The following is a 14024-nucleotide window of genomic DNA, read 5'->3' on the forward strand; positions in this document are numbered from 1 at the left end:
GCTGATAGAAACTGGGTGGCCGATGGAAACTGGGCAACCTCGCCCCGATGGCTGCAGACCCCCCTGCTGCCCGGTGCCACGCTGCCACCACCCGAAGCACAGATCCGAGATCGCCCAAGAGGCGACTTCAAATAGGAACCAGCAAATGTGACCAATTAACCACCGCGACATCCCTAGGCGTGCCGGAGGAGCGGGGCAGCACCGAACCCGGCCAAAGCCATGGGAAAGCACCGAAGTCTGAGCAAACCCCCGCGGGGCCGTGGCACTCGCCTGCAGACGCGGACGGGCGCTGGGCACCATCCTGCACACCCGGCTGGGACGGCGCAGAGCTGGGGGGGGGGGGGGGCAGCGCAGAGGCTGCCAAGTGCCGCAGGAGCGGGCTCGGAGTTTGAGCCACAGGCCTGGGCGAGCAGCTGAGGAGCGGGGGCGACCCCAGACCGCGGGCCATTTGCTCCTTCCCGGTTGCCCCCGCCGGAGCGCGCGTGCCGGCAGGCTGCCGCCGCCGAGCCCGGCCCGCACGGCCCGGCCCCCCCCTCCCCGAGCCCCCAGCCTCCCCCAGCCGCCCCCCGGGGTTGGGGTCCCGGCAGCCCCGCCGGGGAAGCCAGGCCGGCCGCTCCTTTGTTCGGCGGAGCCCCCTGGGATGCTGCGGGGGGGTGCGCGCGGCCCGGAGCCCGCCCCCCCCCCCTCGGCCGGGGGGAACCGGTGTCCCGCTCACCTCCGTGTCCAGATGCACCAGCTCCATGGCGGGCCAGGGCTCGGGCAGCTGGGCGAGCGGCATGCTGCCGCCGGTGCCCCGCGGGGCTGGCGGGCGCGGCGCTGGCCACCGGCTCCCCGGGCCGGGCCGGGAGCGGCGGGGCGGGGCGGCTCCGCCCCCGAGCGGGGGGGGCGGGGCGGGGCGGTGGGACCCCGCCCTAAGGCGCCCCCCGGGCAGGGGGTGGCGGTGCCGAGCGGGGCGCCATGGCACACGCGTCCTTCCGCGGGCAGCGAGGGGGGGGGGGGGGGTCCCTTGAGGAGGGGGGTCCCTTTAAGGGGGAGTCCCTCCAGGGGGGTGTCCCTTCAAGGGGGTGTGTGGTCCCTTCAAGGGGGTGTGTGGTCCCTCCGTGGGGGTGTACCTTCAAGAGGAGGTCCCTTTGGGGGGTTGTCCCTTCAAGGGGGGTGTGTGTGGTCCCTTCAAGGGGGAGTTCCCTCCGGGGGGTGTCCCCTTAAGAGGGGGTCCCTTTGGGGGTGCGTGTGTCACTCCCTCCCCCTGCTGCACGGTGCAATATCTGGGATGCCAACAGCTTGTGAAGCTGGGGGGCTGCTGCCCACTCCCTGCAAAGCGAGAGGAGCAGCCGCTACACTGGTGTCCACCAAGGGAACCCCCCAAGGCTCCAGGAACCGGGATGTCTCCTTGAAAACAGCTGGCACCGAGCGTCTGGCTCTTCTGGGCCTTGGGAAGAGGATCTGGTTCTCCCTGCTGGGATGCCCAGCTCTGTGCAGCATCACCAGCAGCAGAGGTGGCCGGGATAAACTCGGTGACACAGTTCAGATCTCTGCTTCAAGCAGGAAACTGCTCTGGGAAATCCGGATTCCAAGTTTGAGATGTGCAATGAGTCACCGCTCATCACCGCCTGCAGTTTAACACCCCCCCCTCCCCCCCCAAAAAAAACACAAACAACCCAACCAGGGATAAAAACCATACCCACCTTTCCAGGGTGCTCAGAGAGCCTCCGAGGAAAGATGCCTTAAGCACCAGTGTCGGTAATTCACGCCCTCCTCACCCACCAGGGTTTCCCCTATTAGAAAATGATTTTTTTTTTCTACTCACATTCTACCCAAAGCACTGTGTTTTTATGTTTCGTTATAAAATCGTTAAAGAGAAAAAAAAAATCATTTTGAAAGGATGCATGGCTAAGGGCTGACTTCATCAAGGTGTGGCTGGAAATGTTTAATGAGCCCGAGTGAAAGCACACGCCGCTGGGGTCGCATCCCCAGGGCAGCAGCCCGGTGCAGCCCTCAGCCTGCTTGGAGAGGGCAGCCAGCGCCAAAAAAGCTGAATTAGAGCTCAGGTCTTGGAAAAATTGCAGATAATCTTCACAGCACTTGAAGCTAATCTGTAAATCATCATCAGGACCTGTTCGTGATTCAGGCGGGGGCTGTCACCTTTTTGGCATGTGGGGGGAATCAAGCAAGGAAAGTTCCCACAGTGATGGTGTTTGAGCCAAGCCTGGGAACTGCTGCCTCCAGGTCCTGCGCGCGGAGCCCCCCTCTGTGCCGTAAGTGTTGGAGCCCCAGATGAAGGCATTAAATAACACGCATCCACCCGACTGGTACTAAGTGAGGTCCTGTTATAGCCAATTAAACTCATGTCACTTAGCGTTGGAGCAAGCTGAAGCAGCTCTTGTGGAGAGTCATTCATTCGGCTCCAAAGCTACCCATAATTTCTCCTTATTGCCGGGCACGCGGCGTGCCGTCTGCTTACATCCATCCTCCAGCTGCTGCAACCTGCTTCGAACGGCATCGGTAATGCCACGATGGCAATACCGGCATCCCATCTACCTTCTTCGTCTGTTTGCAGAACGCATCTCCCTTTCCTCCTGCCCTGCACGCGTCAGGCAGGTCTGGAGTGGGAATGGGGGGGAGGGGAGCGTGGGACAGTGCTCCTGCCTCCTTTCTGGAAGGAGAATAAACCCAGACACTGCTCGGTGACCTGCCACGCTTTAATGCCAGGCCCCATGAATCCCACCTTTGGGCATCGCATCCCAGTGCACCTGGAGCTTCCCACTGGGGTGACAAGCCCGCGGGCGATATTGAAGCCGTTACGCCAGGCACAAAGGCCATTTCCCATCAGGAAAATTATTTCGTGCCAGCCACAAAGGCCATTTCCCACCAGGAACCCACCAAACACCTCCCAGCTCCCAAGGCGGGTTATGCAGGGCAGGATCAGGTGCTGAGCAGGCTCAGCCAGGCTGGTCATTAACTTCTGGGAAACTGCTGACTCCAAGGTCAGGACTGTTATTATAAACAGTTAAAAAAAAAAAAAAAGTTACAGATTAATTACTTTTGAGATGTTGAAAAGTTATAGGGTGGTACAGGGACTGACAGAAAGGCAAGGGCACGGCCAAGGTCACAGGGAAAGGCTGCAGCGATGCCCGGAGGAGCCCAGAAAAGGCGGAGCGGGACCTGCCGCAGTTTGGAGAGGGGAGATGGGAACTGCTGCTGCGTCCACCCCCTGGCAGGTCCATCGAGATGCAGCAAGTCCTTCATATTTCACAGCAGAAAGACAGGCAGGCTGACCGTGAACTTGATCAAAGACAGGAATTACGAAGCTTTATGGAGCAATGGCTTCTTTAGGCTGGAAGGAAAAGGTGGCTCCAAACCCGGGGGTGCCACTGCACCTAAATAAAATGACCAAATTATCCCGCCCGCTTCTTTTAAGAAAACAGCAAATGAAAGATATTGGGGAGACCACCAACTATTTGTGCATGACTATTCCATGCATCACTGCAGCTACTTTTATTAAATATAGGAGAGGATTTTGCTGAGGTAGCTCTGCAGCATCCTCAGTATTATACTGACACCCCCTGAAAAAGCCTAGTGAACACCTCAGTAAGGCAGCAGCCGCGCCGGGCAGACAAGCTGAGGTCTCTCAGAGAGCGAGAGAAGCTGCTGGCAGAAGCTACCTGTTGTCAGACCGACCTTCCCTCGGCTCCTGCACCAGATAACGCTGAATTAATTAACAGAATGTGAAATGTGCTACGCAAGATTGCTGGGGAGCCTGGGGCGGGACGTTTGGGTAAGAGAAATGAGGCAGTGGTCTCCCCCCAGGGTTTATTATTTCCTAGTCAAAGAACAGCTACAAAACGCAACCCCTATCCTGAACGCAGGGTACAAACGGCGTTCTTCGGAGCTGAGCCGCGGAGTCTGCTGTTTGGGTGACTGTCACGGCTAAATACAGTGATTAGAACGTATTTTTTCTGAGACAGTTGCAGGCTGGGGAGAGCTGCTGCTGTGGTAAACAGATCAGCCGGGCGGCCCTTTTGTCACTATTGCATTTGCTGAAAATTCAAAATGCTGCAGTTTTTAAAACAGCAAATCCTCCTCAAATACGACTGTAGATATTTTTGCCTCTGCAGCTGGCTGGCTTTTGGTGGGTAACGTTTTCCTTTCCAGCAGGGCTGACACGCTCATTAGGCCAGTTACCCCCAAAGAAGCACTTCTAAAGCAGGCAGTACCGACACCGGTTCTTACCCACATCACCAGATCCAACTTTTGCTTATGATTCCAAAAGCTGCCCAGGCAATTCTCCACCTAACCAGACAGTGACCCGGCGCTCCCACAGCTCGCCATATTCCTTCTTCTTACAGAAGCCAGGGAGCATCTCCCGTTCGCTGCCTGCCCTGGGCTACGCTGCTTTTACACATACAAGGAAATGCAAAAAGCTCACAGGCACGAGAACACGCGAGGCTGAGTCCCAAACGCCTGCGACAATTTACAGACTTGTGTAATCCGTTTTGTGTTTACGCTAAAACAGACGTTTAATCAGAGCTCGCAGCAACCCTCTTTGTATTTTGAAGTTTGACTAATCGGTTCTGTAGCTCAATGTTATTCCCGCTGTACTAATGGGGAAACCGAGTCATGTTTTCAATATGTTGCCAGGGCAGAACTTGAACTCCACGTCCTGTCTCCTAAGCCCCAGCACTCAACTCACAATCTTATTTCCTTGCCTCTTCTGCTTTGTTTTGCCACTAGGAAGAACGAGAGGATAGATCACGTTGTTTTGATCCCAGAGACACATTTTTCCTTAGCGTGGCACAAACACCACACCGAAGATATAAAGCAGGGGCCCTGGAAACGAGAAGCTCGGGCTGCGTGTAACAGCAGGATGGCTTTTTGCTTTTCCAACAAATTTCTTTCCGTCCCTTAGTGCCGCGTGCGATTGCAGCTGCCTCAGATGCCGGCGTTTTCCCAGGCAGGTCCAGGCAGGGTCGGAAGGCAGCAGCCACAGCGAGCAGGCAGCGGGATGAGAGCAGTGCAGGGTGCCGGGGTTTCTGCGGGCTGAAGGCTCATTCACACAGCAAACGCCTTCACCCTCTGCCGATGCTGACCGCAGGGGTGAGCATCACGCTGCCCTGCTCCGCTCCCTTGCATTTCTGAAGGCATCCAGCACATCTGAAACTCCTTCTTTTGCAGGGCACGCTGCATTCTGCCTGCTGGTTCTGCAAACTCTCAGTCTGCTAAGCCCACCTTCCTGCTGCCTGGTGCTGCTGTAAACCACGCCGGCCCCCCACGGCCCCCATCTTCTGAAACAGCTCCCGGGGGGGAAGCACACCCAGCTCAAGCCAGGGAGAGTTTTGCCAGCAGATGTGGTGAAACTGTTGGCTCCGGGAAAGATGCTCAGTTTGTGATTTTTGCACCTCTCTGAGGAACACTGACTTGAGAAGAGGGGCTGTTGGAGCTGGGCTGGCCCTGGGAAGGCAGAGGGGGTGATGGGGAAGGAGCTGCCAGGCAGCGAGGCCGTATCTGCTGGTTGTCATGGATACAATCGCTGTCGGTCTCCTGTATCAGTTACCTTCCCTTTCCTGGATGCAAAGAAACAAGTGGTGGTCTGCTCCTGCTCCCGTGCAGAACACAACCCTTCACACCCAAGCCAGAGGAGAAAAATCATCTGTTTCATCATCTCTTCCCAACATCATCTGGGGGGAGGGTGGGAGCTGACTGGCCTTGCTGGTATTTGAGCTATGCAAGCCTGACGATGCTCTGCCCAAATGCATCTGGTCCTCCCCTAACCTTTGCCTATGCCCAGGGACCGCAGAGGGGCTGCGTTCACAGCCCGTTCAGCTTTGCTCTCCCCGAGCCTTTTGGATTCAGGACAAGCCGTGACCCTCCGACTCCACCAGCCACACGCTCTTGCTGCTGCCTGAGCACCCCCAGAGCTCCGCCAGCTCCAGCCACTTCAGCTCTTGTGCCAAAACCCCAGAGGGTCAAGCCTGGCTCCAGCTACACTGGAAAAAGGCTTTTAAAAACCCCCATCTAAAACACAAGCGATTGCTTTGGGTTGGTTTTTTTGTTTGTTTGTTTGTTGATTTTTAAAGCAGATTTGCAGCCCAGGTGGTAAGTTATTTCCAGCGAGTCATCCAGAATTTTTTTTTTTTTTTTAATTAGCACACGGGTACGTTTGTAGTTTATTTCGGTGTAGCACTGTGCGAGGGAGTGATAACATGAAAGAGAAAACTATCAGAAAGTGTAAACAGAAGCGAAACTGGCGGGCCTGTGTTCACTGTCCCCTCGGCAGGGAGAAGCTGAGCAAACAGCAGCGCTAAGCACAGTCGGGTTTATGGTTCTTTTAGACTTAAGAACTTGTAAACAAGCGATGGGGCTTTTAAGTGGATACAAATAGATGCCCTCAGTTTTGTGCTACTTACAGAGCACACGGGTCCCAGTTTCTCCAGACAGGGTAGGGGAAAACAAAAGCACATTTCAACAGAAACCCAGCTCCAGCGAGAGGGAAATGTCATTCCAGCGTTCGCGGTCTCAAGCCTACATCATGCAGCTGAACAAGTCTGGTCCTGCTTAATAGAGGGCACACACAAATACCCGTTCCTAATTACCCCATTCCACAGCTTGGGATGCCATCTTTCAAAGTTTAAAAAAAAAAAAAGATGAAGGAAAAGAAAAAATTTCAAAATTGGAAGTGCATTTCAGAAATCCTGATGAGAAGCCTAAAGACCCCCAATAGACTATTTTCCTTAGTGGAAAACCCAAACTTTATTTCTGATTTAAGACTGATACACCCATGACTGGCAGCATTTTACTTCTCAGCCCTCTTACGAAACAGAGCCTGTTGCAGACACCCAGTCTTGAAAAGCCACGTCCCCAAAAATAACCAGAGAAATAAACTTCCAAAAGATGAGAAATGATCCTGACTGGGACTATTTTGGCATAATAACCAATTGCACTAGGTAGGAAGCCAAAATACAAGCACGAGGTTCTTAGTTAGAGAGCTGTGGGAAAGAGATGCCTTCGTCATTTAGGGAGAGGGAAGCAGGTCTCCAGCTTCTAGTAATTCTTGTTTTCTGTCTTTTAGAAACTGATCCAGGCAGCGCAGCCGCACGGCTACGACTCAGCTGGCTTGCACGGTCCGGCAGCAGATACATCTACACGGTGCTCAATGGTTTTCTTGTTGGGGAGCGAACAAAAGGCACAACAGGTTCAGGGATGTCAGAAACCCAATTACTTGGCAAACAGGAACCTGTCCGGCCCTCATCAGCGTTACAACAAGAAAAAACCCAAACAGGTTCTGCAGTTAGTGAGGCTCTTCGGTATTTTGCAGTTTTGCATGTCTCACAGCACGCCGTAAAATGGTGCGGAAAGACATGTGGTTGGTAATTTGCTGCTTGACTATTCACATTGCTCTTTTCCTCCTCTCACCTTCACGATGAGCAAAAGAAAGGAGCTTGGAGACTGCTCTTTAGGCATTCTTCTCTCCAAGAGAGGCACTTGTGGTTTATATTAGAAAGGTGAGGACTGGGCCTTTTCTGGCTCTCTGAGGAGAGGCTTGGAGCATTTCTCGGTGCGTTTACCTGGAGTACTTACACCTCTGCTGATGAGGGAGGAACCACTTGATCCTTAACTAGAAAAATCCTCTTTCAGAATCACTCTCTAGCGCCCATACAGGCATTCAAAGCTCAGCCCAAAGGGTTTTCCATTAGCAAGCTACAAATCCACCTGCCTGATTCTCGCGTGCTGCTCTCATTTCACTGTCGTATTCCAGAATTGCTCAGGAAAGATAATTTCTAAGATCAAAAGCACAAAGCTTACGTTTTCTGCCAAGAAACTTTGTGGGCACCGTGTGATCAAAAGCCATCTCTTTGTCATGCTGCGGCTGTGTCTTTCCTCTGTCGCTGCAAAGAGGGGAGGGTAGTGCCGCTCAGATGGTAAAGTGTTACTAAAAAAATATATATTTTTTAGAGAAATGTGTCCCAACATTCATACTCAAGAATTCATAAAATAAGCACATTAGAAAAAAATAAAATAATCAAAGACCGCTGAAGGCACAGGAAAACCTCCAGCACCCACGTGCTCAAGGGATGTGTCCCCACCATTGGTGGGACCTGCCATCTCGCTGGCCGCTGCTCTGCTCGCAGGGGCATCTCCATCCACAGAGGAATGGTGATTTACAAAGTAAAAACTTGATGCAACAGATACCTCGTCACCCGACAGTGACATAAATAAAAGCCTCGGTGCACGCTACGTTATATCACTAAAGGTTTTGCTTTGCCAGAGGCAGTCAGCATTTTGAAAGGTTCTGACTCTGGAAGCTGGTTTGAGTTTTGCTGCTGACTTCAGTGACAGCAAAAAAAAGAGACTTGCACGGCAGGTAGCGACTCCTTTTGCCCTTCTCCTGTGGGAAATCGGATATTTGCTCACAACCTCCTTTCGGAAAGCCTTGGCCAGACCTGCTGTCTTATTTTGCTATTTGCAGTCTGCCCAGAATCATTTTCCCCCCCTCAGCCTCAGAAGCACTAATATAATGTTGGAGATAAATGTCCTATGGAAGTGGTCCAGCGTGAGATACGGTGGGAGTAGGGTCAGCACGTTGGAAATGGATAATGAATAACAACTGATGAAACATTATTTAACTCAAAAGTCTTCTCTCAAATACAAGGACTCTGGGGTATGCTACAGTCCTTAAAATAGCGTAAGAAACGTAGTGCTATTATAGCTGTTAACACTCGGTAACACCACATACTTGTTGAAAGGTAATATTGATCAACAGAGACAGAAAGCGGTTTTTTGGCAGCTGTTTGCCAGCTCCTTGGAAATGAATATGGGAGCCCATCACCAACAGATAAACAACCCTTCTACAGGGTCACCAGCTCACTCCTGGCACGAGCTCATCCACCAACAGAAGCGCTTCAGAAGAGGAAGAGACGGATGGATTTAAATATCATCGCTGTGGTCTTAGAAATTAATTGTTTAGTGCAGTGAAAGGGTTGTGTCAGAAAGCAAAGCAGCCTGCCCAGAGCAGCAGTGAGTTATTCCTGACGGTGCTGCAGTTCTCAGCACCCGTCATGGGGAAAACCAAGTTATTTGCCTCACAGTGTAAGATGGGGACCATGTCTGAAATGCAAAAAATCTGCAGAACCCGAGTGGGCGAGCTGGCGATGCGGGAAGATTCCCTCTTGGGAGGGAAGCCCGGAATTGCACAGCCTTGCCCAAGGCAACCGCGCACGGGAGCTGCTGCCGCTTGGCTGCACCGAGGGCGATGGCACCGCTTGGCCCTCACCTCCGCCTGGCTGCGGGACGAGCCGCCCGCTCGGGCACTGCTGCTTCACAGTGGGCAGGAACCCACCACCTTGGCTCCCAGAAACGCATCGCTGCACTTCTTGCCGCCCTGGCACGCACCGGCACTGAAGACACATACCCAGCGCCAAGCACGGTGCGCGAGAAGGACCTTGGGATGACATTGGGGCACTTTATCTTAAACAATCTGTTTACTCATGTGGGCAAGCCATATATTTTTTTTATATATATATATATATATATATATATGGAATATAACCTAGCTGGGGCCAGTACACTTCAGCCCAGGCAGTTGCTGGCTCAGGCGGCCGTGGGGCTGCCAGTCCAACCAGCAATGTGAGCGTCAGGAGGAAAAGGTCTATCAGCATCCCCAGTTCTGGGCCGAGCTGTTGTTTTCCTCCCCAAAACCAAACCATAAACTCAACTTAAGGCTGGCTCATCCTTGCCTTGCTGACAGAAATTGTTTATTTACCGACTTAATCAACAAACCAAACTCACAAAGCATTCCCATGCAAATGGGTAAGAGCCCTGGTCTGCTCATTTTGCTAATCACCAAGTAATGACTGTAGGCTTGTTATCTAGGAACTAGCGGGGCATGGAGACACGTGAATGAAATCTACATCGTATTTTTCAGCACACTGCCCACTCAGATGTCCCTGAAACGTTTGGTTGCAATGTTTGCTACCATCTTCGTGCCACAGCATTTATTTTTGTGACTGGAAATCTCTGCCTTTTCCCTGCAACGCTGGGTGGTGGTTTGCCCACTGCATCAAATAAACGCATAAATCCCTGCCCCAAGCAGGTAATGAGAACTGAAGGAATGAGTTTGGCTTACCAGGAGCTCATCTTTCCGTTTCGCATCCACTCCGAGGAAGTATCACGAGGGTGTCAAGTGCTTCACATGCAATCTTGCCAACTCTGGGAAGCAGCCGCTTCCTTTCCAACTTTACATACTGCTCCTTGGTAAAGGTAAACATGGAAAGCATCTGTTAGGAGGAGATAACCCAATGACTAAGGTATTTCATAACGTAAAAGGTGAAAGAAAAACAGCCCTCTGCAATTGATGGCATTGCTTCAGCCCAATACACGTTCTGGGACGGCATTCTGAGGTGTCACAAATGCAGCGCTGGTAAGAGCTGCTGGCTAGCAAGCTGGGCAGAGTTCCACGGCACCGGAAAAATCACGCTAGTCAGACTTTTAAAGAGCATTGTGAATTAGCACAAATACTATCGCCTTCCTAAATTTAGCTTGTAGAGAAAAAGCATGTGCACTCAAAATACCGACATGCAAAACGAGACACGTCAAAAAAGTGCAGGAAGCCTTTCAAGAAAGCATGATTTCTTTGAACAATATGGTTTATTCTGTAATCTCAGGATGAAGATTCAGCAAGTCTGATATAAAGTAGTTTGTACTAGCAAGCCTAGAAGCGACCAGGCTTATCTGATACCTATTTAAATCTGGGTTTAGGATTAAGTATCCCTTCCCCAGTCGAGGACAGATGAGATGGATAGCGGCAGCTCTGGTTTAGGCTTAAACTTCCAGGACATGTGCCACAGCAGCTGCAATAACCGCCCCAGGAAGAAAAGGAACAGTCCGGTGATTCTTAAAATAGAATTTTGGAAGCCTGAGTTCAGAGTACAGGCTTGCTGTACTGGGAAGGGTTCCTGCGGGATGTTGGTGATGCAGTAAACTGGTGATGCAGTAAACTGGTGATGCACTGAGGACTCTGGATTTCAAGCAAAAACATCACCAAAAACTGGAAGCCGCCCACACTCCGTGCGTGCAGGGATCCACCAGAGCCTCGGAGGGGACTCGGCTGCTCAGCTGCTGTTGCCAGCCTGATGCCGATCCCTGGAAGGCGATGGAGGCTGCTGCAGGAACTTCTCCCGCTGCCTAAAGGCAATTAACACCCACCAGATTGGGATAAACCAGGCTCCAGCTTCCCAGCTCGCTAGCAGGCGGCTGGGGCCGCGTTTGGCCGCTGCCCGCCGTTTGTTGGCTTCCAGGCACCGATTCTGCGTTTCCTGGTACCACCGTGTGGCGAAGGGATGGAATAGGCTGTTAATCAGGGAGGCGTTAATGAGATGACAGCACTCCCCACATCCCGCAGTCCACCGGGCAGTGGCCAGGAGGCACCGCGAGGTTGCCAGATCCAGCCTTCCCCTGCCAACGCGCCCCAGGGCCAGCTTGCTTTTGACGCCACGGGTGGTGTTTTTTTTACAAAAGGAATTAATTCAGTATGAATGGAATTTTCCTCCCTTGATTTCTGCAGGGCTTGCCTGATTTGATGATGGTGCAGCGGGGAAACCTGGGCATCTCGACCCAGGCTGTGGTCCAACAAAACCTACTCACCAAACACCCACAACACAGTCACAATCTCTGGTGTTATCTCCCGTAAAAAGGAAATTGTGAGAAAACCTAATTTAATTGCCAAAGTTTACAGTCAGCCCTCGGGCTAGACTCAGAACACCTAACACAGGTACATTCAACTCTTACGTGGAGATAACACTTATTTCCATCAATAATAAGCACGGAGATACCACTTTATTAGAATAAAGACAAACAAAACCTTCTGTCTGGGCAATTCTAAAACAGTAATCGAGTGTAATGAGATTAATAGTAATCTAATAGCAACTCCTCTCTTGCCCCACAATTGCCCTACACACTCACCTCTGCACCAACACAGCAGTCAACACGCTCGAGAGCAGGGGAGAGCTGCTGCCCGGAGGGGTATTTGTTAAAAATCCAGAAGTAAACTCAGTGGGATAATTTGAGCAAGATAAAATGAAATCCACTATCAAATCTATTCAGAAGGGGAAACCTAGAAAGTCTGGGGTTCAAGTAGCAAAATGTGAAGTCTTGTAGGACCTGCAGGTGCTTTGGGAGGTGGAGCGGGGGGGTGTTGCACACCTTGGTCATTTGCAGCCACCATAGGGCCATTCCTCCTAAGTTCTCTCAGTGCTTTCTCCAAGCTGGTTTTATGCACTAAAGGCAATGAAATGTTCTTCTTCAGAGGCTTTAATGCATTTTCATAGACCTTGGAAGCTTTCCCTGATGTTTTCTGTTGCTGTTGCTTCTGCCACACTATAGATTTTCTGGCACCCTAAAACCGCCCTACACAAGGAGATGGTTAAAACCCAAAAAGATTGTCAAAATAGTTTAAAAAAAAAAAAAAAAAGCCCAGCCTTTCACATCAGAAGTCTTCCTAATGCCAGCTTACTAAAGATCTTTATTAGTCGGTATCTCGCTCTCATTACCCTCAATCAAATTTTACTCAGAATCAGCTCCCCCTGTGCCATCTCCTTCCCATCCCTTGCAAATGAGGATGGGCTCGCATTGTAAATTGTGAGTTTAACTATAGCTCCATTTCATCTCTACGAACTGCAGGATAAGGACCCATTTCTCAGGAATTATAGTCAGCAGTATTAGTCCCTGGGTATGGTATTAGCATATCTGGGATGATTTAGGGACAATGAAATCCCTGGGCCATCAAGCTGGGTGATTCTTCTGACACAAATGATCCTGCAGCTCAATATTCACTGCTCACGCTCCCTGCAATTTGGTCCGTTTTCCTTCCTTGTTCCTTTTCATATCCACCCATGGCAGGACTCGGCTGACGGGAGGAGTACACTGTCACTTTTTCCAAATACAATTGAGCTCAGTGAATGCAAGATGAAAACTGCTGCAGGAGGAAATTACCCTGAAACTCAAAACTGTTAATCCAAGGGCATTGCACTGGGAGAAGCAGGGACAGGAGTTTGTCACTCTTGGGGAGTCCTCCCAACGCGATCTAGTTCACTTGTTCCCATGGGTTTTTAGCCCAACCTGTTTCCCCCCGAAAGAAAAAACACGGCTGGGGCAAAGGTGGGTCTGTAGGATCACGGTGAGTGACCCGCTGGCCTGCAACTAGCTCACAGTGACTTCTACTCAGTTTTCATCAGCACACCGTACACTGCCTTTGCGGAGTCCGCGGACTTTGCTCCATCATTTCTCAGTAATCCAACTGTCCTTAAGCCCCCAGCAAAAATCTGAAGTATCAGGAAAAGACGACTCACCCACAGGCTCCGCTGGAAACCCGCCAAAGGTTTCAGCATTGTTAAGAGCTCGGCCATTCTTTGCCATCTTACCTATTAAGAGGCAAATAAATGATAACAGCAGTTTAGGTCCATTTCCCAGACAATCTGTGCTGAAATTAATAAACTGAGAAACAATTTAGTGGCATAGCCAGTGATTTTTCATGGATTTAAACCACATACAGCTACACAACTGCTTCAGAAAGGCAAATGAGTAGTTTCAGCGTTCCTTATCAGGCCTTGAAATCATCAGCGGTGACTTTCTGGATCCTGGATGCGGCTGCTCCCCATTGCACACAAGCAGCTGCAACTCCAAGCAACAGATTCCCTCGGCATATTGCATCAGGCTTCTCATTTATTGTACATCCCTTGTGCAAGTCAGGCTTTTCGGTAAGAGGCTGGATAAAATGAAGGTGGGGAAGGTATCAGACAGCAGAACAAGAAAAATTATGTAAATTGACAGTGAATGTTCAGAACTGGGGTAATTAGCAGCAAGACAAAAAGCTTTCATATGTTATTTTAAGTACAGGACACATCCAATGTACCCAGCACAGCAGCGTGCCTAGCACAGCTTTCAAGGCGTACAGTAACCATCTAAAACGAAGTGACTGAGCTGTCCAAACATCACCAGGACCCCAGCTTACCCTTCCAGACTGTCACTGCTGG

General features: G+C 51.2%; 1 protein-coding gene across 2 annotated transcripts in view; it reads right to left on the minus strand.

Moving 5' to 3' along the window:
• RPS6KA1 (ribosomal protein S6 kinase A1) overlaps positions 1–852 on the minus strand; it is a 41438-nt gene extending 40586 nt beyond the window's left edge. Inside the window, exon 1 of one of the 2 annotated variants that reach the window (XM_056331405.1) lies at positions 716–852. In XM_056331405.1, coding sequence (XP_056187380.1) covers positions 716–778 — 63 coding nt within the window. In that variant the 5' untranslated portion in view covers positions 779–852. The remainder of the gene's footprint in view (positions 1–715) is intronic. The other variant, XM_056331406.1, reaches the window with a different exon arrangement.
• Positions 853–14024: the final 13172 nt, after the last annotated feature.

Source organism: Falco biarmicus, chromosome 3 (assembly GCF_023638135.1).
Source record: "Falco biarmicus isolate bFalBia1 chromosome 3, bFalBia1.pri, whole genome shotgun sequence".
NCBI classification, from domain to species: domain Eukaryota; kingdom Metazoa; phylum Chordata; class Aves; order Falconiformes; family Falconidae; genus Falco; species Falco biarmicus.